Here is a 17,179-nt window from a genome sequence, read left to right on the forward strand (position 1 = left end):
GTAGCGTTTACAATGGATCCCTATTGGTTCTGCCTGCTTTATGCTGGTGCTTAAAGCTGGCGGACCCCATAGGAATCTCTAGCATGTGCTTTGGCATGAAAATCCATGCCATCTGAAATGCTGGAGCATTTGTATAGTGGTGTGGAAGAGAGGAGGTAGAAACGCAAGTTGCTGTCTGCCCCTCCTCTCTGCCTTTCAAATGAATGAAAATAGGGGGTAACATAAAGGGAAGGGGTAAAAGACTAACGCGATGCTTTAATGCTTTCCATTAACATTAGACCCCCCCTTGAACATGAACATCTATTAATAAAACAATTTAAACATGTTTAGACAGTATGACTGCTAGAGGATGGGGCAGTCACTAGAGCAGGGAGCTGATTGGAAAAATTATATGTACACTGAAAATCAGGTGTTCAGAGTATAGAAGAGCTGCAAAAAGCATGGCAAGCTACTTATAGGGACTAGCCTCAGACTCAGCATGTATGTTTTTGTTGAAAGGCAAATGGAATGAAATAACCATGCACAGGAGGTGAAGGGACCACAATGGTGAAGACGTGAGGAATGGATGGTCGATTCTGTTGCTGCATATTAAAAAGTATGCACCCCGGGTTGACTTTAGTGCTTATCTGTCGCTTCTTGAATATGCTCCTGTATATGTTTCTCAGGGGCTCATTATCCGGACCCCAGACAGAGTGCAAAAAAGTAAGGTGTAAATGCAACTCCTATGCCATATAGAGAGAAGTCGCCTTGAATTCCTCCTTCAACTTCATTGGCTACATTCTTTTATGCATGCAAGAGAGCTTCATGCAGGCATAAAAGGGATGGATTTTAGCACCTGCTAAAAGTAGGCGGGCTCCAAAGGAATCCGTTACAAATGCTGCCTGCAAAATGTAATTGTCACGTGGTATTTACATTTTTCACAAAACAGAGAGGAAAAGCTAAGAGTAAAGGCGGTTCTGCCTGTGTTTACTCTTTACTTTTGCACAAGTTGAAAGTGCTAACGTTGGTGAGCCCCTGCATGCAATTAACACTTTTTGCAACATGACTTCTATCGGGCACATTTTATAAAAGTGAGTAATTTGGAAAGAGTAGAGCAGTTATTTTTGTACTGCCATGTAAATGGCTCCTGTTGCCAAAGCTTTGTCATCTGCGCAGTGGGGTGGAAAAGTGCAGGGGAAAAAGACACTGTGCGCATGGCAAGCAGCACTCAATATTTAAGGTAAACGCTGCCTTGCATGAGAGCATGTCAGGGAGGGTTTAAGTGTAATTGTACACACTAAACTGCTTTCCATGCGAGCATGGCAAGCATCTTAAACAATGGATCCCTAGGGTGTCCGTTTGCTTTATTTAAGATGGCGGACCCCATAGGGAACTCCAACATTTGCGTCGGCATGAAAATCGATGCCTGCGCAAATGCTGCAGCATTTGTATGGTGGAAAGGAAAGGGGGCGGCAGAAATGCAAGTTGCGTTCCAACCCTCCTCTCCACCATATATATGAATTAAAATAGGGGGTACCTTTATTGGAAGTCATGAAAGCCTTATGCAAGGCTTTTAGGCTTTCCATTAATGGTGCGGCCCCATTGCACATGAGCGTCTATTTGTTTACAGGACACTTGTGCAATATTTCTAAAGAATTTTGTGTGTCATTCTGCAGCTTCTTACCTACGTGAAGAAGGTCCATTTCCTTGACCCGGCTGGCCAAGAAGTATTTTTCGATGATAACGGCGACCCTCCAGTTAGATTTGATATTGAAAATTGGCAGGTGCCCACCCGAGGCATTGGCAGTTCAGTGAATGTCGGACTTTACGATGAGCGCTTGCCCTCGCATCAAATACTCACTCTGAACAGAAGCAACATTCAATGGGGCGCTGATTATTCTCAGGTTTGAACAGCTGCAGTGTCGCATTGTCATTTCTCATTTCAAAATAAGGAACTACTTTTGAGTATTTGCAATATGTGCTTTGTAATTAAAACGTTCTAGGCAGTTGATCTACTGTATACGTTTTAATAGTTTCATAGTTTAATAAAATGTTGTCATTTAAATATTTTACATTTATACAGGAGAATGTATAAACATTGCTATGGGCCAATTTATTATATGGAACAAGCTATTAACCAGCACCTTTCATTTCCGTAAACAGTACTGTTGAGGATAATAATATGTGAATAGCAAAGTGTAAAAAACCAAATAATAGATTCCAGGTAGTGTTGTGCCACTAAATAGATCAGAACTCAAGGAAGCTTTGTTACCAGCACCATTAGCTCTGATTCCCTTCTATCGACTATCTTTTATTTTTTGTATTCTTTTTTGTGTGCAGTTTGTCACCTAAAGGACTTTTTACACATTTTCCATCTAATAATTTAACTAGCAAATCTTTAGTATAAACATCACATGTAAAAACAGGGAAAAGTACATCAAATCAAAAAGAAGAAAAGCAGAAATACATTTAATGAAGAAAATTCCATTCTTACATTCCATACAACATTTTTCAGTTAAAAGACATTTTTATAAAATTCAATTCATTTAAAAGTTTTAACAGTGCGATGGACAACGGTATCTCCTTTCCAGGTGAACACCTATGCCAAAAGTCCTGGGTAGAGATCCAGTCTATATTGTGAATAAAATAGGAGAAATATTTTTCTCTGAGTACAAGAGTAGAGGTACATGATGTCAACAGGTGTTTCATGTCCTGAAGAAACCCCTCGCCGCACAGAGTACATTCTCCTGCAGAGGGCTCTACTTTTTGCCGAATGCGTTGTGATTTGTTGGTTTTAATCAAATTTAGACGGAAACGCAATAGCTGTGCACACCAGGCGGGATTAGGGAATCTTTTAATATAAAGAAGGACATACTTACTGGACTTTTCACATAGATTGACATTTTTAGTGCTCTTCAGGTTAATAAATGAGGCTCTAGTTTTTACCCAGTCAGCACGCATGAGAGCATGCTTCACCTTATCTGGATTTTTATTAAAAATCTTACTGGTACATTAACAATTTTCTAAGATCTTTTCAGCATCATAATGTAAGTGCGTCAAATAGGAGTTCTTCTGCATGAGAAGATATTTGTGAATATCTTCATACAGAGAATGCTCTTGAGGAATTAGAATTAGTGTACAAAGGGCAAGTACTTTCCAGTTGAACTAGGACTGCAGAGAGTGCAACCCCAACTCATAGCTCAACCTTGAAATGGGTAGGCACAGGGGTAGAGATAGTGTCTTTTTCCATAGACGACCCTCAAGCCAGTCCCAATTAATATTGCAGGCACTTGGGTTCCGTCTACTGTCCCGCGCGAGGGAAGCCCGTGCAGTGTGGAGGAAAGGGGACTATGGAGTAAGAGTACATTAGTCACTAAGGTAACTATATTAATTTACATGCTATTCTACGTCATCCCTTTATTGAGCAATTCAGACTGACCCGTGACAATATTGTATATTCTGCCTGTCGCACACACTTAGAATTGTTCCTGTTAGCCTCTCGCACCTAGATAGTGCGCCTTAGATACTCCTGTGTTGTATCATGTGTTGTATCCTGTGTTGTAGCCTGCCAGTCTCAACCACTTAGAAATTATTCCTGTTAGCCTCTCAGATCTAGATAGTGCGCCTTGGATACTCCTGTATTGCATCCTGCCAGTCTAAAACACTTAGAAATGGTTCCTGCTCGTCTGTCTCGCATCTGGATAGTGCGCCCAATAGATTACTGTATTGTTTTCTGTCTGTCACACACACTTAGAAATTGTTCCTGCTAGCATGTCTTGCATCTAGAAAGTGCACCCAAGAGAACACTGTACTGTTTTCTGCCTATCTCACACAGTTAGAATTGTTCCTGTTAGCCTGTCTCGCATCTAGATAGTGCACCTTAGATACTGCTGTGTTGTATTCACATCTAGATAGTGCGCCCAAGAGATTACTGTGCAATTTTCTGCCTGTCGCACACACTTAAAAACTGTCCCTGTTAGCCTGTTTTCACATCTAATAGTACTGTAATAGAATTGTAATTTACTTGCTTAAAGTGCTAGGCGCCGCTTCTTCGATCTAGACTTCCACCCTAGCCCAAACTCTTTAGCCCTCTCGGACTGCCATGGTGTCCAGATCCTAGTCACGGGTTGTACATCCAGGGCCCACATTTACCACTACTAGTTCTTCAATCCCAGCTACCCAACACCGAATGGAGACCCCAGACCACAAGAATTCCCCTCTTCCATGCGTCTCAATTCCCTGTCCTCCCCGCTCATCGCTCACCCCTCATGACACCTGACCCGGACTCTAGCACCCATCTTCATGACCCCACCTCTATCTCCCCATGAGCACAACCCTAGACACCTCCCATCAAACATCATCACACCCTGACGCCGCTCGCCCACTCTCCTACCACCACCCTGCATCCAACTCTAAAATCAGAGGTGCACTCCAGCGCCTAACACCTCCCTCCTCAGAAGCCCATTCCCCACTCCCTTCCCACCCTAACTCATCATCTACCACCCTAACCTATCACCTATTGAGAACTCCCTGATACCCCTTGCTATGACACCACGCCCCCTATCAAATTCCAAAGCCAGGAGCGCCCTCTGGCACTCCAAACAGCACAAATCCACTTCTTCCTCCACTCCCTCCTTGCACCTTCCAAGGAACATCCCTCCCGCTCCCTTTTTCCCCCCAGTCCATCCCCCTTAACGCATCGGAGAACTCACCTCCCTTTCACCCATGTTTCACCTCCCTCCTCAGAAGCCTATTTACCACCCCCTTCCCACCCTATCTCATCTTCCACTCTCCACCTGACACCTGTTGAGAACTCCCTCATACCCCTCGCCTTGACACCACACCCCTATCGAACTCCCAAGCCAGTGAGCCCTCTGGCACTCCAAACAGCGCGAATCCTCTGCTTCCTCTACTCCTTCCTTGCACTTTCCAAGGAACATCCCTCCCTCCCTTCTGCCCCTTTGCCCCAGTCCCTCCCCCATAACCCATCGGAGAACTCACCTTCCTCTCGCCCAGCCCCCCTAGCAACTCCTTCCCCCCTTAACCACTACTCGACCCCGTCAACAAGCCACCCCTTCATATCCCTTCCCCTCGTGGAATGCAGCACATCTTGCCCTCGCAAGAACAGTAGCTTCGTCTCCCTCGCCCTCTCACCCCCCCATCCTCTCTCACACCCCTATAGCACCAAAACCCACAAAATGCAGAAAACGAGTCTGGTTCTCTCCCTCGACTCTCTACTCCTCATCACTTTTACCTCAACCGTCCTCCCAATCTCTCACTCCCATATCCCCTCACACTCTCCCCTGCCCTTGCCCTACTTCCACCCCCTCTCTCAACTTCTCACCCTGCAAACCAGAGCCACTGACTCCTTCCAGACTCACTACAATTCCTAGCCCCCTAAACAATGTAAGGGAGAAAGGGTCCTTTTGAGTTTGACCCCCCCCCCCTGTTAGGGAGAATTCTCTGTTTAGGCTGAATTTCCTAACCTAGTGAGTCCCCCAGCAGCTTTGCTGGATTTTTGGGGTTTATTTTTTTCTCCTGCCAAGAGTGAGACTCTTTTACCCTCACTCTTGGACATGATTTGAGTGTGTTTCTTTGAATCTAGAAGTGTTTAATGGGCTATGGGGTCTTTTACTCCATAGGGCTTCATGTGTTTTTGTGATGTGTGTTACACAGCACCCTCAGTGCAGTGACACAGGGGTGTCATAGTGACCCCCCAGTATAGACTCGATACCCTGGGACTGACTACTGTCTCCCAGGGCATGTAAAGTCACCATTGACTTTACTAGTCTTAAATTCTGAACAGAACCAGTACAAACCATCATATTGTGGACATACTGGCTTGGGCAATTCGATTGCCCCAGGGTCTGTTAGTCGAGGGGGCACGTCTCCGTCCCCCCTGATCGAGTTTTGCCTGGTGGCAGTGGATACTACTTTTTATATTCAACCGCAAATATTTTCCTATGGGATTTCCCATTGTTTTAGGCAACTATCTTTATTTAATTATTTACGGTAGCCTCGAACATACCGCCAGTTTATTTAATTAATATTAATTCTCCAGTTGGTATTTTTTGTCAAAACTTGATTCTAAAATGGCGTTTGTGTTCTCTTCTGTGACTCCAACCCAAGTCGAGCCCTTTGTTCCACTTTTTGGTGGGCTTCTCCACAGAAGCCCTCCAAAGTGGTGCCACTCTGTCTGGGGTACTTAGGAGGGGTGGAGGGGAATTTAGGCACCCTGGACTGAGTTGCCTAGGCAACTCAAGTCGCACTCCAACCTGATTGGCCCAAGTGGTGAGCCGGCCGACTCACCACTTAGCATGTTTGAGTGACAGCTAGGCTGAGTGAATGGGGGTTTGCTGCATAAAAGCAGGGCTTTGGGGACAGGAACTTCAGAAGTCGCCACAGAACGTAAGAATCCGACGAGGGAGAAGCTGAGCCGACCTGCCACGACACCACTACCGGTGGAGCCCTGCTGGACCGTCTCACCACTTTTTCCCAACGACAGAGGAGATCTCCCGCCGGAGAGTCTTCTTCCTTTGACTGGTGGGGATAACCAGTTTCACTGTCTTTTCGCCTTCCCGACGTACCTCGTGGCCGCCTTGCCTGTGCCAAGCACCCCGGCAACCGGGATACCACGTTTCACCACGACCGCGAATAAAGGTACCACCTTTAACCGGAAAACTCTGCGGCTGGTTTCTGCCCTGGTAGTGCAACAACCTTCATCTTTCCTCCAAGTCGAGATCTTCTCTTCCCCTGGACGACGACGCAACTTGCACCCACTACCAGGAACAACTGCCACCGCTGGAGGATCCTTCCCACTTAAGGTACCGTGTCCCGCCTGGCTTCCCTTGCTACAGACTGTACGGGGTAGATTTAGCCCCCGGCTTTCGAACCTGGGTTAGCCTGGGACGCCCTGGCTAAACTTTCCTAAGCCTCTCTAAACTCTTTTTGAACCCTCTGCAAGACTTTCTAAGCCTACTGTGGCTGTGTGATCTTGGGCGCATTTGTGCTCTGCTCTCTCTAAGAGTGGGCCCAGCATTTGGACTTTGGCTCACCAGTGACTTTTGCTCTTCTGCCTTGCTAACAGTGTTCCTGAATCTTAGAGTGGTGTACCTTTCCATATTCTGTCTTTTTCCCTCCCTTTCACGCAAACTTATTGGAGTGCCATCTAGTTAAGCGCTCACCTCTGTATGAAGATAAGTGGTGTTTTACAGTGACTTATCTGATAAGTAAAAAGGGGTGTATATATTATAATAGTAACTGTGTTTAGAATATTTTACAATAAGAGTGCTGGAGTGCTTTCAACAGTGTGTTTTTAAATAAATAATTATATACTTTGATACAAAGCTCTGGTCAGTGTTTGTTTGCTCTACTGTGTTTTTAGCCCCATTGTGTACACTCTACATACTGCCTTACTCTTCTTGAGGGAAGTCTGACTGCTCAGCCACAGCTACCAGGTAAATCTGGATGGTACAGACTGCTACCAAGTGGGTTTACTGCCAACACCTGTAGTCTTAAATCTTTTGCAGTGGTCCCTAAGGGAACTGCAAAGGTTTCTGCCTAACACTGGTGTACAGCGGTGGGATTTGTATTGAGTATACACTTTAGAGTGCTTTAGGATACCTTAGTACAACTAACCACACTGTGTTGTTGGCAGAGCGCTCTCGGAGCAGCAGAGTCATCTGCATGCCTCACTTTATTATTATATAAAAACTACTTTGTTTGACTCACAATCTTTCTCCTAGTCTCATTCCCTACTGGGGTGCGTCCATTTATTCTGAGTATGGGTTTGTATTTTTGGGGAATGACCACTTTAAACCCCCTCACACCCACTGACCATCTCTCCACTCACCTGCCCCCCTCGACTCTACACACACCCCTCACATATCCTCCTCCGCCCGCCTACTCTGCCCATTCTCCATCGACGTAACCCCATCTCCAGTCACTCAAAATCCATTGACACCTTGACCCCTTCCCACCTCCCCCTGCCCCAGCGACCCAGAATTTTCCGCCCTCACCCTCCTCCCCTCCGATCTCCCAAGCTCCTCATGCTGCTACTCCGATTACCTCCACTAAGACAACATCACCTCATGTAGTCAACTGCATCCTTTTTAATGCCTGCTCCGTAGCAAGAAACAGACACAGCATCTTTGACCTTCTGTCCTCAGACAAGCCCGACCTTGTCTTTATCACCGAAACCTGGTTCTCCAATGACTTTGACCCTGTTGCACATGAAGCCTTTCCCCCGCCCCCTGGCTACCAGCTCATTCACCTCAATAGACCCTACAGAGGACGCGGAGTGGCAGTCTGCTTCCATTCTCATTTCTCTGTCTCTCTTGTCAAATCTCAGTCATGCATTCCCTCATGTCAATCCCTTCTAGTTAAACTCTCACTACCTCCGATTTTCTTCTTCAGCTACCTACTCATCTACAGGCCCCCTTGTTATGACAGAGATTTCATCAACAACCTCTGTGAGTCTGTAGCCACCATTCAAGTAAATCACCCCTCTCTCACACTCCTTGGAGATTTGAATATCTGGTTGGACATTCCCACCAACCCCATGGCCCACCCACTGGTCGACAGTCTAGATGCGCTCAACCGCTCCCTTCATACGACTGGTCCAACCCACTCAAGTTGGCACACCCTTGATGCAATTTTCAGCTCCCATGACCTGATTTATATATCCCGCCCCAAACCACTCATCTGGACCAACCACTTTCTCATCCCCTTCTTTATCATCACCCCTGCCCTGCCCCCTACAGCACCCCTGTACTCCCCCCAAGTCCTCAAATGCTGGAACAAAGTTAAGATGCTTCCCAACCTTGCCGAAGCTCTACTTCTTAGATCCCCTACAACGCCCCCCCAGACACAGACTTAACCATCGACTCTTTCAACTCTTGGCTCAATGACTGACTAATTCCTCTCACCCCCTTGCACCCTGCTTCCTCACGCAATGGACCATTCCCCACATGGTTCACGTCCCACCTGAGGAATGCCAAAAGACAAAATAACTCCCTGGAACGCAAATGGCGAGCATCTAGAACCAATCTCAGCAGGTCCATGTTCGCCTTGCACCATCGTAACTACAAAGCTGAAATCCGAAAGGCCAAAAAAGCCTATTCCAACAAACAAATTCTCAACTGCAGCAACCGCAGCAAAGAACTCCACAGAATCATATCAGAATTTGTGAAACCCACTTGCACCTCCACCCAATCCACCCCATCTCAATCACTCTGCGACTCTCTCTCACTACACTTTTACACCAGCACTCTTGACGGAGCGACCTCCCTTAACAACAAACTGTCCCTCCTCTCCCACCTCCCCCACAACTGACCAATCCATCAACCCCCCTCACCCCACCGCCCTGACCCCCAACTCCTCCACCTTCGACTCCTTCAAACCCATCTCCTGAGACGAGTTTCTTGACCTACTATCTGCCAGCAAACCGTCTGGGTCCCCCCTCGACCCCTGCCCCACTTCTGTCCTAAAAGAAATATTCTTCTCTACCTGCGCAGGAAAACATGCAAGAGCCATACTAAATGACTCCCTCACTGCTGGCATCTTCCCTGATGCCTTCAAAATTGCACATGTCAAGCATCTTCTTAAAAAGCCATCCCTTGATTCCAAAAACTACACACCCATTTCGAACACCAGATTCCTTGCAAAACTCAATGACCGAATAGCATACTCCCAGCTCAACGCCTTTGTAGAAGCAAACAACCTCCTCGACTCCGCACAATCAGGCTTCAGACAACGACCTGGAACTGAAACCACTCTGACCTCAATCTGGGATGATTTTAAGGTCACTGCAGACTCTGAATGATGCACTGCACTAATTCTCCTCAATCTATCTGCAGAGTTTGACACGGTTAACCACTCAATTCTCCTTGACTGCCTCCACTCCCTTGGAATCCGTGGCAATGCTCTCAAGTGGATCGCCTCCTTCCTCAGCAACAGAAAACAAATAACCCTCCTTTCACCATTTGTCTCAGCTGCTCGCTCGGTTAACACTGGAGTACCGCAAGGCGCATGCCTATCTGCTCTCCTGTTCAACCGCTATATGACCACCCTTCCAGGAATCATCCGCTTGCACAGCATCTCGATCTACAACTACGCTGACGATACTCAAATCATCCTAAGAATTCCCAAATCAGGCACCGACCCCCAGCCCGACCTCGAAGCCTGTGTTTGAGATATTGACCGATGGATGACAATAAACCACCTCCTCTTAAACCCCACTAAAACCAAAATCATGGTGTGCAGCAACACTGCCCTTCCACCTCATCCACTCCCATGGCCCCCATCCCTGGACCCTTCCCCCACCCCCTCCGACACAGTAAAAAACCTACAGCAAGGGAGGGTAAAAGAGGGTGGGGGAGGGGAAAATCAGCTATTAGAAATATCATTTGTATTCATGTTTGGTTATCTGCACAAGTTAAGACTCTGACAATAAGATTTCAATAAGAACTCCAGATGTTATGATGATATGGTTGTTTGTATCTAATCCTTTAAAAAAAAGGTGTTGTACTTTAAAATCTACCAAAAATAAAGACACCCCCCTGTGCTTGTTTGGAACGGGTAAAGAGGGATGTGCATTGCATGACGGGATCATTCCTGGCCCTGTCTGAATGTTCTTAAGTGTGACAGCAGTGGTATGAACAGCTTCTGTTGCACTTGCATTTATGTCCCTGAAATAGGACCCCAGGCCCTTTCCACCTGGTCATACCATCCCTCAAGTGTTGCTGGCAATTGATAATTAGGCGGTTGTCAGAGGCTCATACTTCAATTTAGATTGATGGAAGACAAAGGTGATTTATTCATTGGTTTGCAAGTCAAGAAATGCTGCAACTTGTCTCTAACTAAAACCCTCTCAACTGACCTGCCCAGTCCCTTTATACAGATCACTAGCCACAGGACCGAAGAAGATTTGTGAAACCTCTTACTAGGCCTTCCATCATGTTTATCCTGCCTCCTGACAATAATAACCCCATTTATTCAGCGATCGAGTCAGTCTATAAAGTTTGTGTTTAGAAGTGACATGTGGTGACATACTTCCAGTCAAGAGTGACTGGACAGGAGGCAGGGACCTCTTCTCATAGAAGTGCTTTCCAGTCTTGCCTACTCAGCTAAGGGTCGTAGTTCCTCCGCCCGTGATAATATCTGTTTATTTACAACAGTTCATTGTTAAGTCCAGTTTATGCTGGATTGTTTCTGTTGAGCTCAGGCCCGCAGCCTTGCTGTAGTAACCCATCAGGAGATGCAACCACCGTTTTCATTCTCTCTGCATGCCTCTTTCAGTATGTGGCAGAGCGGTCACCAGGGACGTCATTTGGGGGTCGCCAGGGGTCGCAACTGCGACCTCTGTGGTGTCCCTTGCGACCTCTGTGGTGTCCCTTGCGACCTCTACTAAAAAAAAAAAAATTTTTTTTTTTTTAAGTTATGCAAGCTCCTGGGCTGTGGCTCTTTACTTCTGGGGTGGCTGACTGTCTTGTTCAGGCCCTTTAAAAAAAAAGACTTGAGGCACTCCTGTTCTTATTTTTCTTCTAACACTTTCAGCACTGACCCTAAATAAGAAAGAATAGGAATACCAAATAATGTGTCTTTCTGGAATTCTATACAGTAATTGCTGGCCTCATTAAATGTTTATTTCAGGCACACTTCAGGGGGTGAGTCACTGATTTAGTGTGTTCTTAAACGCCTCACTAAGCCTAAGCCGTTCATCCTTTTGAGGTCGATAAATGAGTACCAACACAGGTTGGGTGATATTGGGTGTATATTTTTTCTATATAAAGCGCTTAATGATGTGTTATTATATAGCACTTACGCTTATCATTTGGTTATGGACGTCTGCTTGCATATACAGTCATTTGGTAATACGGGCCAATAAACACTGAACTTAATGATACATATGGCGATCCATTCTTGTATGAATGTACATCATATAGTGATATCATAACTATATTTTTCATAGTGTACAATGCTATGTGATGCCACTTCCTGTTTTGTCAACGGGTGAAATGTCGTGTTCCATCGCTACCCGCTATATCACTTTGGGGCGGGGTCTAATGACATCACTTCCTGTGATGTCATCAGGGGGTCAAGGGTCGGGTGATGTCACTTCCGCTACCCCTGGCATTTTGGTGAAATGACGTCCCTGGCGGTCACTGTCTTTAGAAAATGTGGGAAGGGGTAGCCTCATAAAATTCAGCTAGAAAATGAAATTAGGAGTGTAGCGGAGGCACAATATCATTGGGGCGAGGCGAGTGATGCCGCAGTTCATATGGGTTTACCCTGATCGCTCCTACAAAGAAAACCGAAGGTAGACAGTGAGGTGGTAAGCAAAAAAAAAACAGTGAGCCAGCTGGCTGCAAATGTCTTTGTTGTATATCAAATAAAAACTGTCTACATGACAGTTGTAGCTACATTTGAACTCAGTGCCCATGATCATGGAGCGAGACTGTCAAATGACTGCATTCACTTGCTCGGCCACATGAAAGCTTGACTCACTGAAATCTGCTGGAACTTGGTGTAACTACGACTAGCCGATGAGATAGATGGCTGGTCTGATATCAATACAATTTTTCTAATGCACATATTTTTGGCAGATGGTCTTCTTTCAAATGGGCATTGGCCTCACTAGCTAAGGAATCTACAAGTCAGCTGTGCGCAGAATATGCCCCCTATTACTACTATGATCATTATCCTGCTGAATAACTTGTGTGATCCCTGATAAATGTACCCTGATAAATGTAACTTTCTTGATATCCCTGTGCTTTGTCTGTTGTATTGTTGAGATCAACCTCACTGACCTTGATTAACAAAATGAACCCCCTACAAAAGACACCACACTGAAGGTTACTCAATTTAAGGACCAATCTAAGGCCAGTCCTGATTTGCGGAACCTTGTTGTTGTTTCTTGGAACATGAGTGGTTTATCCAGTAAATGTTAAGAGGACACAGAATGTGATTAAATCATCCACAGGGCGCACTTGACATGTCTTCAAGATACCTAGCTACTTGCTCCTGCACACAAAACTGGTTACACTACTTTTTTAGCACCTGTGATCGAAGGGCACAGAGGTGGTCCAAGGAGAGGGCTTTTAATTTGAGTTTTAGCGACATTAAAAGCTTAGAGTACATCATTAACCTGCCATCCCTGGATATGTTGGGGGTAAATTTGGCCTTCTATGCGAGTTGTGTAATATATCACTTAAAATATCTCTTGGGCCTGTGAATGCTTCTATTTGCAGAATGTGAGGTATCTTTATGCCTACTTGCTGATTTGAGTGACAGTGGAACGTGATTGTATATTATTGTGGCAGGGGATTTTAATATTCAATTTAAACCCCTATCCTCATTTGGAGCAGCTGAAGAGGGAGAAGGGGAAGCCTGGGATTTCCCTATTATTCTTGCCAACACCCACTAGGTGCAGCCACATTGATGATATTCGTTTTGATACTGCTGGTTGGCGTTTGTTGAAGACTCTGGAGGCCATTGGAGGCTTAAAGTGCGATCATGATCCTCTATTATTGAAACTTAGTTTACACACCTCTATAGGGGCTGTACGCTCCCAGCAGAGCCAACGGATTGAACTAACGTCCACTCATAGCTTAAGAAGATGTTGCTGATCCAATCTCACGCAGGAGATAGCAATTGCTTATCTGTATGTCAATCCTCTCCCTCTTTTGAAGGATTATCCTAATTTAAGTAATGACCCCAATCCTTTTTACATCTCAGAGAACCTTGAATTGTGAAGCCCTTTGTTTCCAAGCCAGCATGTGCCGTTAGGAAGGGCAACATACAAATTGGGAGCTGGTTTGATTACGAATGTAGGCAAAGCCCCCAGCTTGTATTGTTGAGATCAACCTCAATGACCTTGATTAATAGGATGAACCCCCCCTGCTAGAAACGGCAGAGTAAAGGATGCTCAATGTAAGGACCAATCTAAGGCCAGTCCTAATTGTTTGGCATGCAAAAAGGGTATTTCTTCCAACTTCAAATCATAATCAGAAAGGGGATGTATAGCAGTGACCTCTCTGAATCAATACACAGCTGGCCTATAAGAAAGATGATCATTGTCTGAAAAGATGGGACGCATTAAGAGGAGCAAATGCAACACAGAACCATTAAGATTTCTGGAAGACTGCTGTTAATGGCTCTTCGTCTCACTAGGTCATTGGAACATAATATACCAGAAAGTAGGTGGTAATACCACTTTAATTCACTTTATGTGCTAGATGTTGTAGATTGTGGCCACCAGTCATTGGGATTTTCCATGGCTTCACCATTGTCCCAATGGCCTTATTGTGATGATGATGATCCGACTGGAACCTTGGTGTGGGGACAATGAATTTGTATTGCCCACAAGGGGAGTTTCAATAACAGGCCAAGTTTTCAGAATATCCATTATAATTCAGAAATGCACTATTTTAAGAGCGAAACAGTCGATCTGTCATCCTTTTGTAACTCTCCAAATGGCCTTTGATTCCTTTCCTCAATGTCTGCTTTGTTCAACCTTGCAATATTTCAGTATCACCCTCATTATACTTCAAGCCATACAAACCCATCATAGAAATACCTTTGCTACTGAGCCTTGGGTTTCTAGGGGCAAACATACTCAACCCTTCCAGATTGAAAGGACATGAGGGATGCATCGTTTCGCCTCTTATTTTCATTGTTTACTAATGATTTAAAAATGTCAACTCTTGGAAACCTGAAGTTAGGTGTGATGTGATTCTAATCACCCCTATCACCAGAGCCTTCCCCCCACTGCCAAGGCAGTGTCCAAGACCCCTTCAGCAGGGGGGAGAGGTAGGGGAAAGCATATACCTGCCACTGTGCATCAGTAAACAGTGTAGGCAACAGCCCCCTGCAGTGAGCTGCTAATCTTAGTCATCAGCACAGGAGAGGTTTACTAATGTTACATATATTTTATTGATGGTCCACTGCTCATACCTTGCAGTAACTCTTTGTGTATGTATGTATGGTGCTTTGAAACACAATTATGTTGTATAAAGCGCCTTACAAATGTTCAATAAATAAAGTAATAAGTGTACCATATATAACATATCAATATACAATACATTTAAATAGATGCCCCACACATCATGCTCCTATTCAAAAATGCTTCTGAATAGATTCTCAGTAATGAACACTCAATACATGTTCATACACTCTCTTGTGTAGTGTACATCTTTTAATTATGAGAAATAAATAATATAGAAACATTGCTACTATTATCGAGAAGCATAATAACCACTTCAACGGTAATTGTCTATCTGCTCAGATCTCACAAGGCAACCTCATCGACTGGTCTGCTCAATACCTCTCCTCTTTCCCAGTGTGATATTAACGATTGGTAAAACAGATGCTCATACTCGCTACTATTCTCAGAATGTAGCGAGTCAAGAAGGGGTCGGGATGCCCAGAAGCATGCAGTCTGCACAATCAATAAACCTATTTTAAAAAATGGTATCTAAAAACCAGCTACCAGAATCACCATGGATAGCAAAAAACAGAAAAATAGAAGGAATAAATGCTTTAAAAAGGTTTCAGTGCCAATTGGAATAGGCCATGATGTCTCAAATAGTTAATTGTAATAAAGGGGTGGAGCTGCGTGCCTCGGACAGCATACAACCTCATAAAAAAATAGTAGGTCTTCTTAAAAGCCAGTAGCCAGAGTCATTTGGAGGCTCAGGTGCCATAAAATCCAATTCAGTGGCTCCAAAAATTCGGACCAAGAAAAAGGAGGGATTACCTCCTCCCCTCTTCATAGGAAAGAGTGCTTGGGGGCTTCTCATCAGTTGTCCTCCCAGCCCTGGTTCATCTGCCTCCTGTCTTCTTTCACCCCCGGTCAGAACAAGCTTTCTCCCTCCCAGAGCCAGCCTATTTTATAGTCATATCCCACTGCTTACCTAACCTTCTACCTATCGGAGTAAGGAGCAAGATGCTGCTGAGGTCTCTTTCTACCTATCCGCGACAGGAGGAAGACGATGCTGAGGTTACCTCCATGCCGTCATTTTTTGCAGGAGCACATTGTTTGTTTATGTCTAGAGGGAAAACAAAACTAAATAGCTTGAATCTTTCCCCCCAATCATGAGATGAGATGCTTCCTTATTCCATCACAGTTATTTGTTAAACAACCTCTAGCCCAAGTACATCTGTTCTCTTCCATATTGGCTATGCTCGGAAATATTGCAGTTCTTTAAATAATTGTTATTATTAACTATCGTTTTAGTTTACCATAATTAACCGAGGCTCCTGGTGCATTTCCCAGACTGTCTCGAGTGCATCCCAGAAACTTTGCTTACTCTTTGTTCACAGTGTTCCATATCAAAGATATAATTGGCTCACAGCACAGAAAACCAAACTGAACATAACGTTCAAGAGCAACAGTTCCCAATTGTGAATTCTCTCAGATCGTCTGCCTAAATATGATTTAAATGCATTTAAAGAATGCTGATATTTAATAAATATGACTGTACAGCTTGTAATTACTCTCAGACATCAAACTCTAAACATGGCTAAAACTGAAAATACATGTCAGGAGGACTCTTTTTTGCATAGAATGCTGCTGTATTTTCCAAGGCCATGCCTGGTTTACTGCGTCAGCTTCATTTTTTTCAGACCTTGTGCACAGCCACGGTTCTTACCATCAACACTAAGAATATCAAAGCTATGCCTCCTCACCTTCCCATGTCAATTAGATTACATACAATAATATTTGAGCGTAGATGGGGGAAAACGTGGAATGTGTTGTCAGTTTTTAGTATCTAGGCACGCTCAGCAAATAAACATATCTTCCGGCAAGCAAAGGTTGATTAAAACATTTTATCACTGGTCAAGCGATTTGAGGCTGTTGCAAGTTTCTTGATTTCATGGAATGTTTTAAACTTCTTGAATGTACTTGCCTCTAAATGTAACTCTTGTCTGGTTTCATGGATGTGTTTGTGAACTAAAGGTTTGTTGTGGATGATCATGTTTAAGGACTTCTAGTAATCGTTGTGTGAACACATGTTCCTATAAGAGATGTAACAAGTGCTTTAGATAGAAATACAGCCCAGACAGGTAGTTGCCTGATTTAAAAAAAACTGCGACCTCGAAATGTCAGATGATGTCTGATATCAATGTGCCACTCTGCAAACATTGCACCGCGTCATTGTTGGGGTTTCTGTGTAACTCATAGGGGAATTTCCATGAA

At 44.5% G+C, this 17,179-nt stretch overlaps 1 protein-coding gene across 1 annotated transcript in view; it reads left to right on the plus strand.

The window, feature by feature from the left end:
* LOC138580006 (extracellular calcium-sensing receptor-like) overlaps positions 1 to 17,179 on the plus strand; it is a 114,175-nt gene that overhangs the window by 33,784 nt on the left and 63,212 nt on the right. Inside the window, exon 4 of the mRNA XM_069650236.1 lies at positions 1,656 to 1,883. Within this exon, the coding sequence (XP_069506337.1) occupies positions 1,656 to 1,883 (228 nt within the window). The remainder of the gene's footprint in view (positions 1 to 1,655; positions 1,884 to 17,179) is intronic.

The sequence above is a fragment of the Ambystoma mexicanum genome, chromosome 3p (genome assembly GCF_040938575.1).
Source record: "Ambystoma mexicanum isolate Mex_15411 chromosome 3p, UKY_AmexF1_1, whole genome shotgun sequence".
NCBI lineage: Eukaryota > Metazoa > Chordata > Amphibia > Caudata > Ambystomatidae > Ambystoma > Ambystoma mexicanum.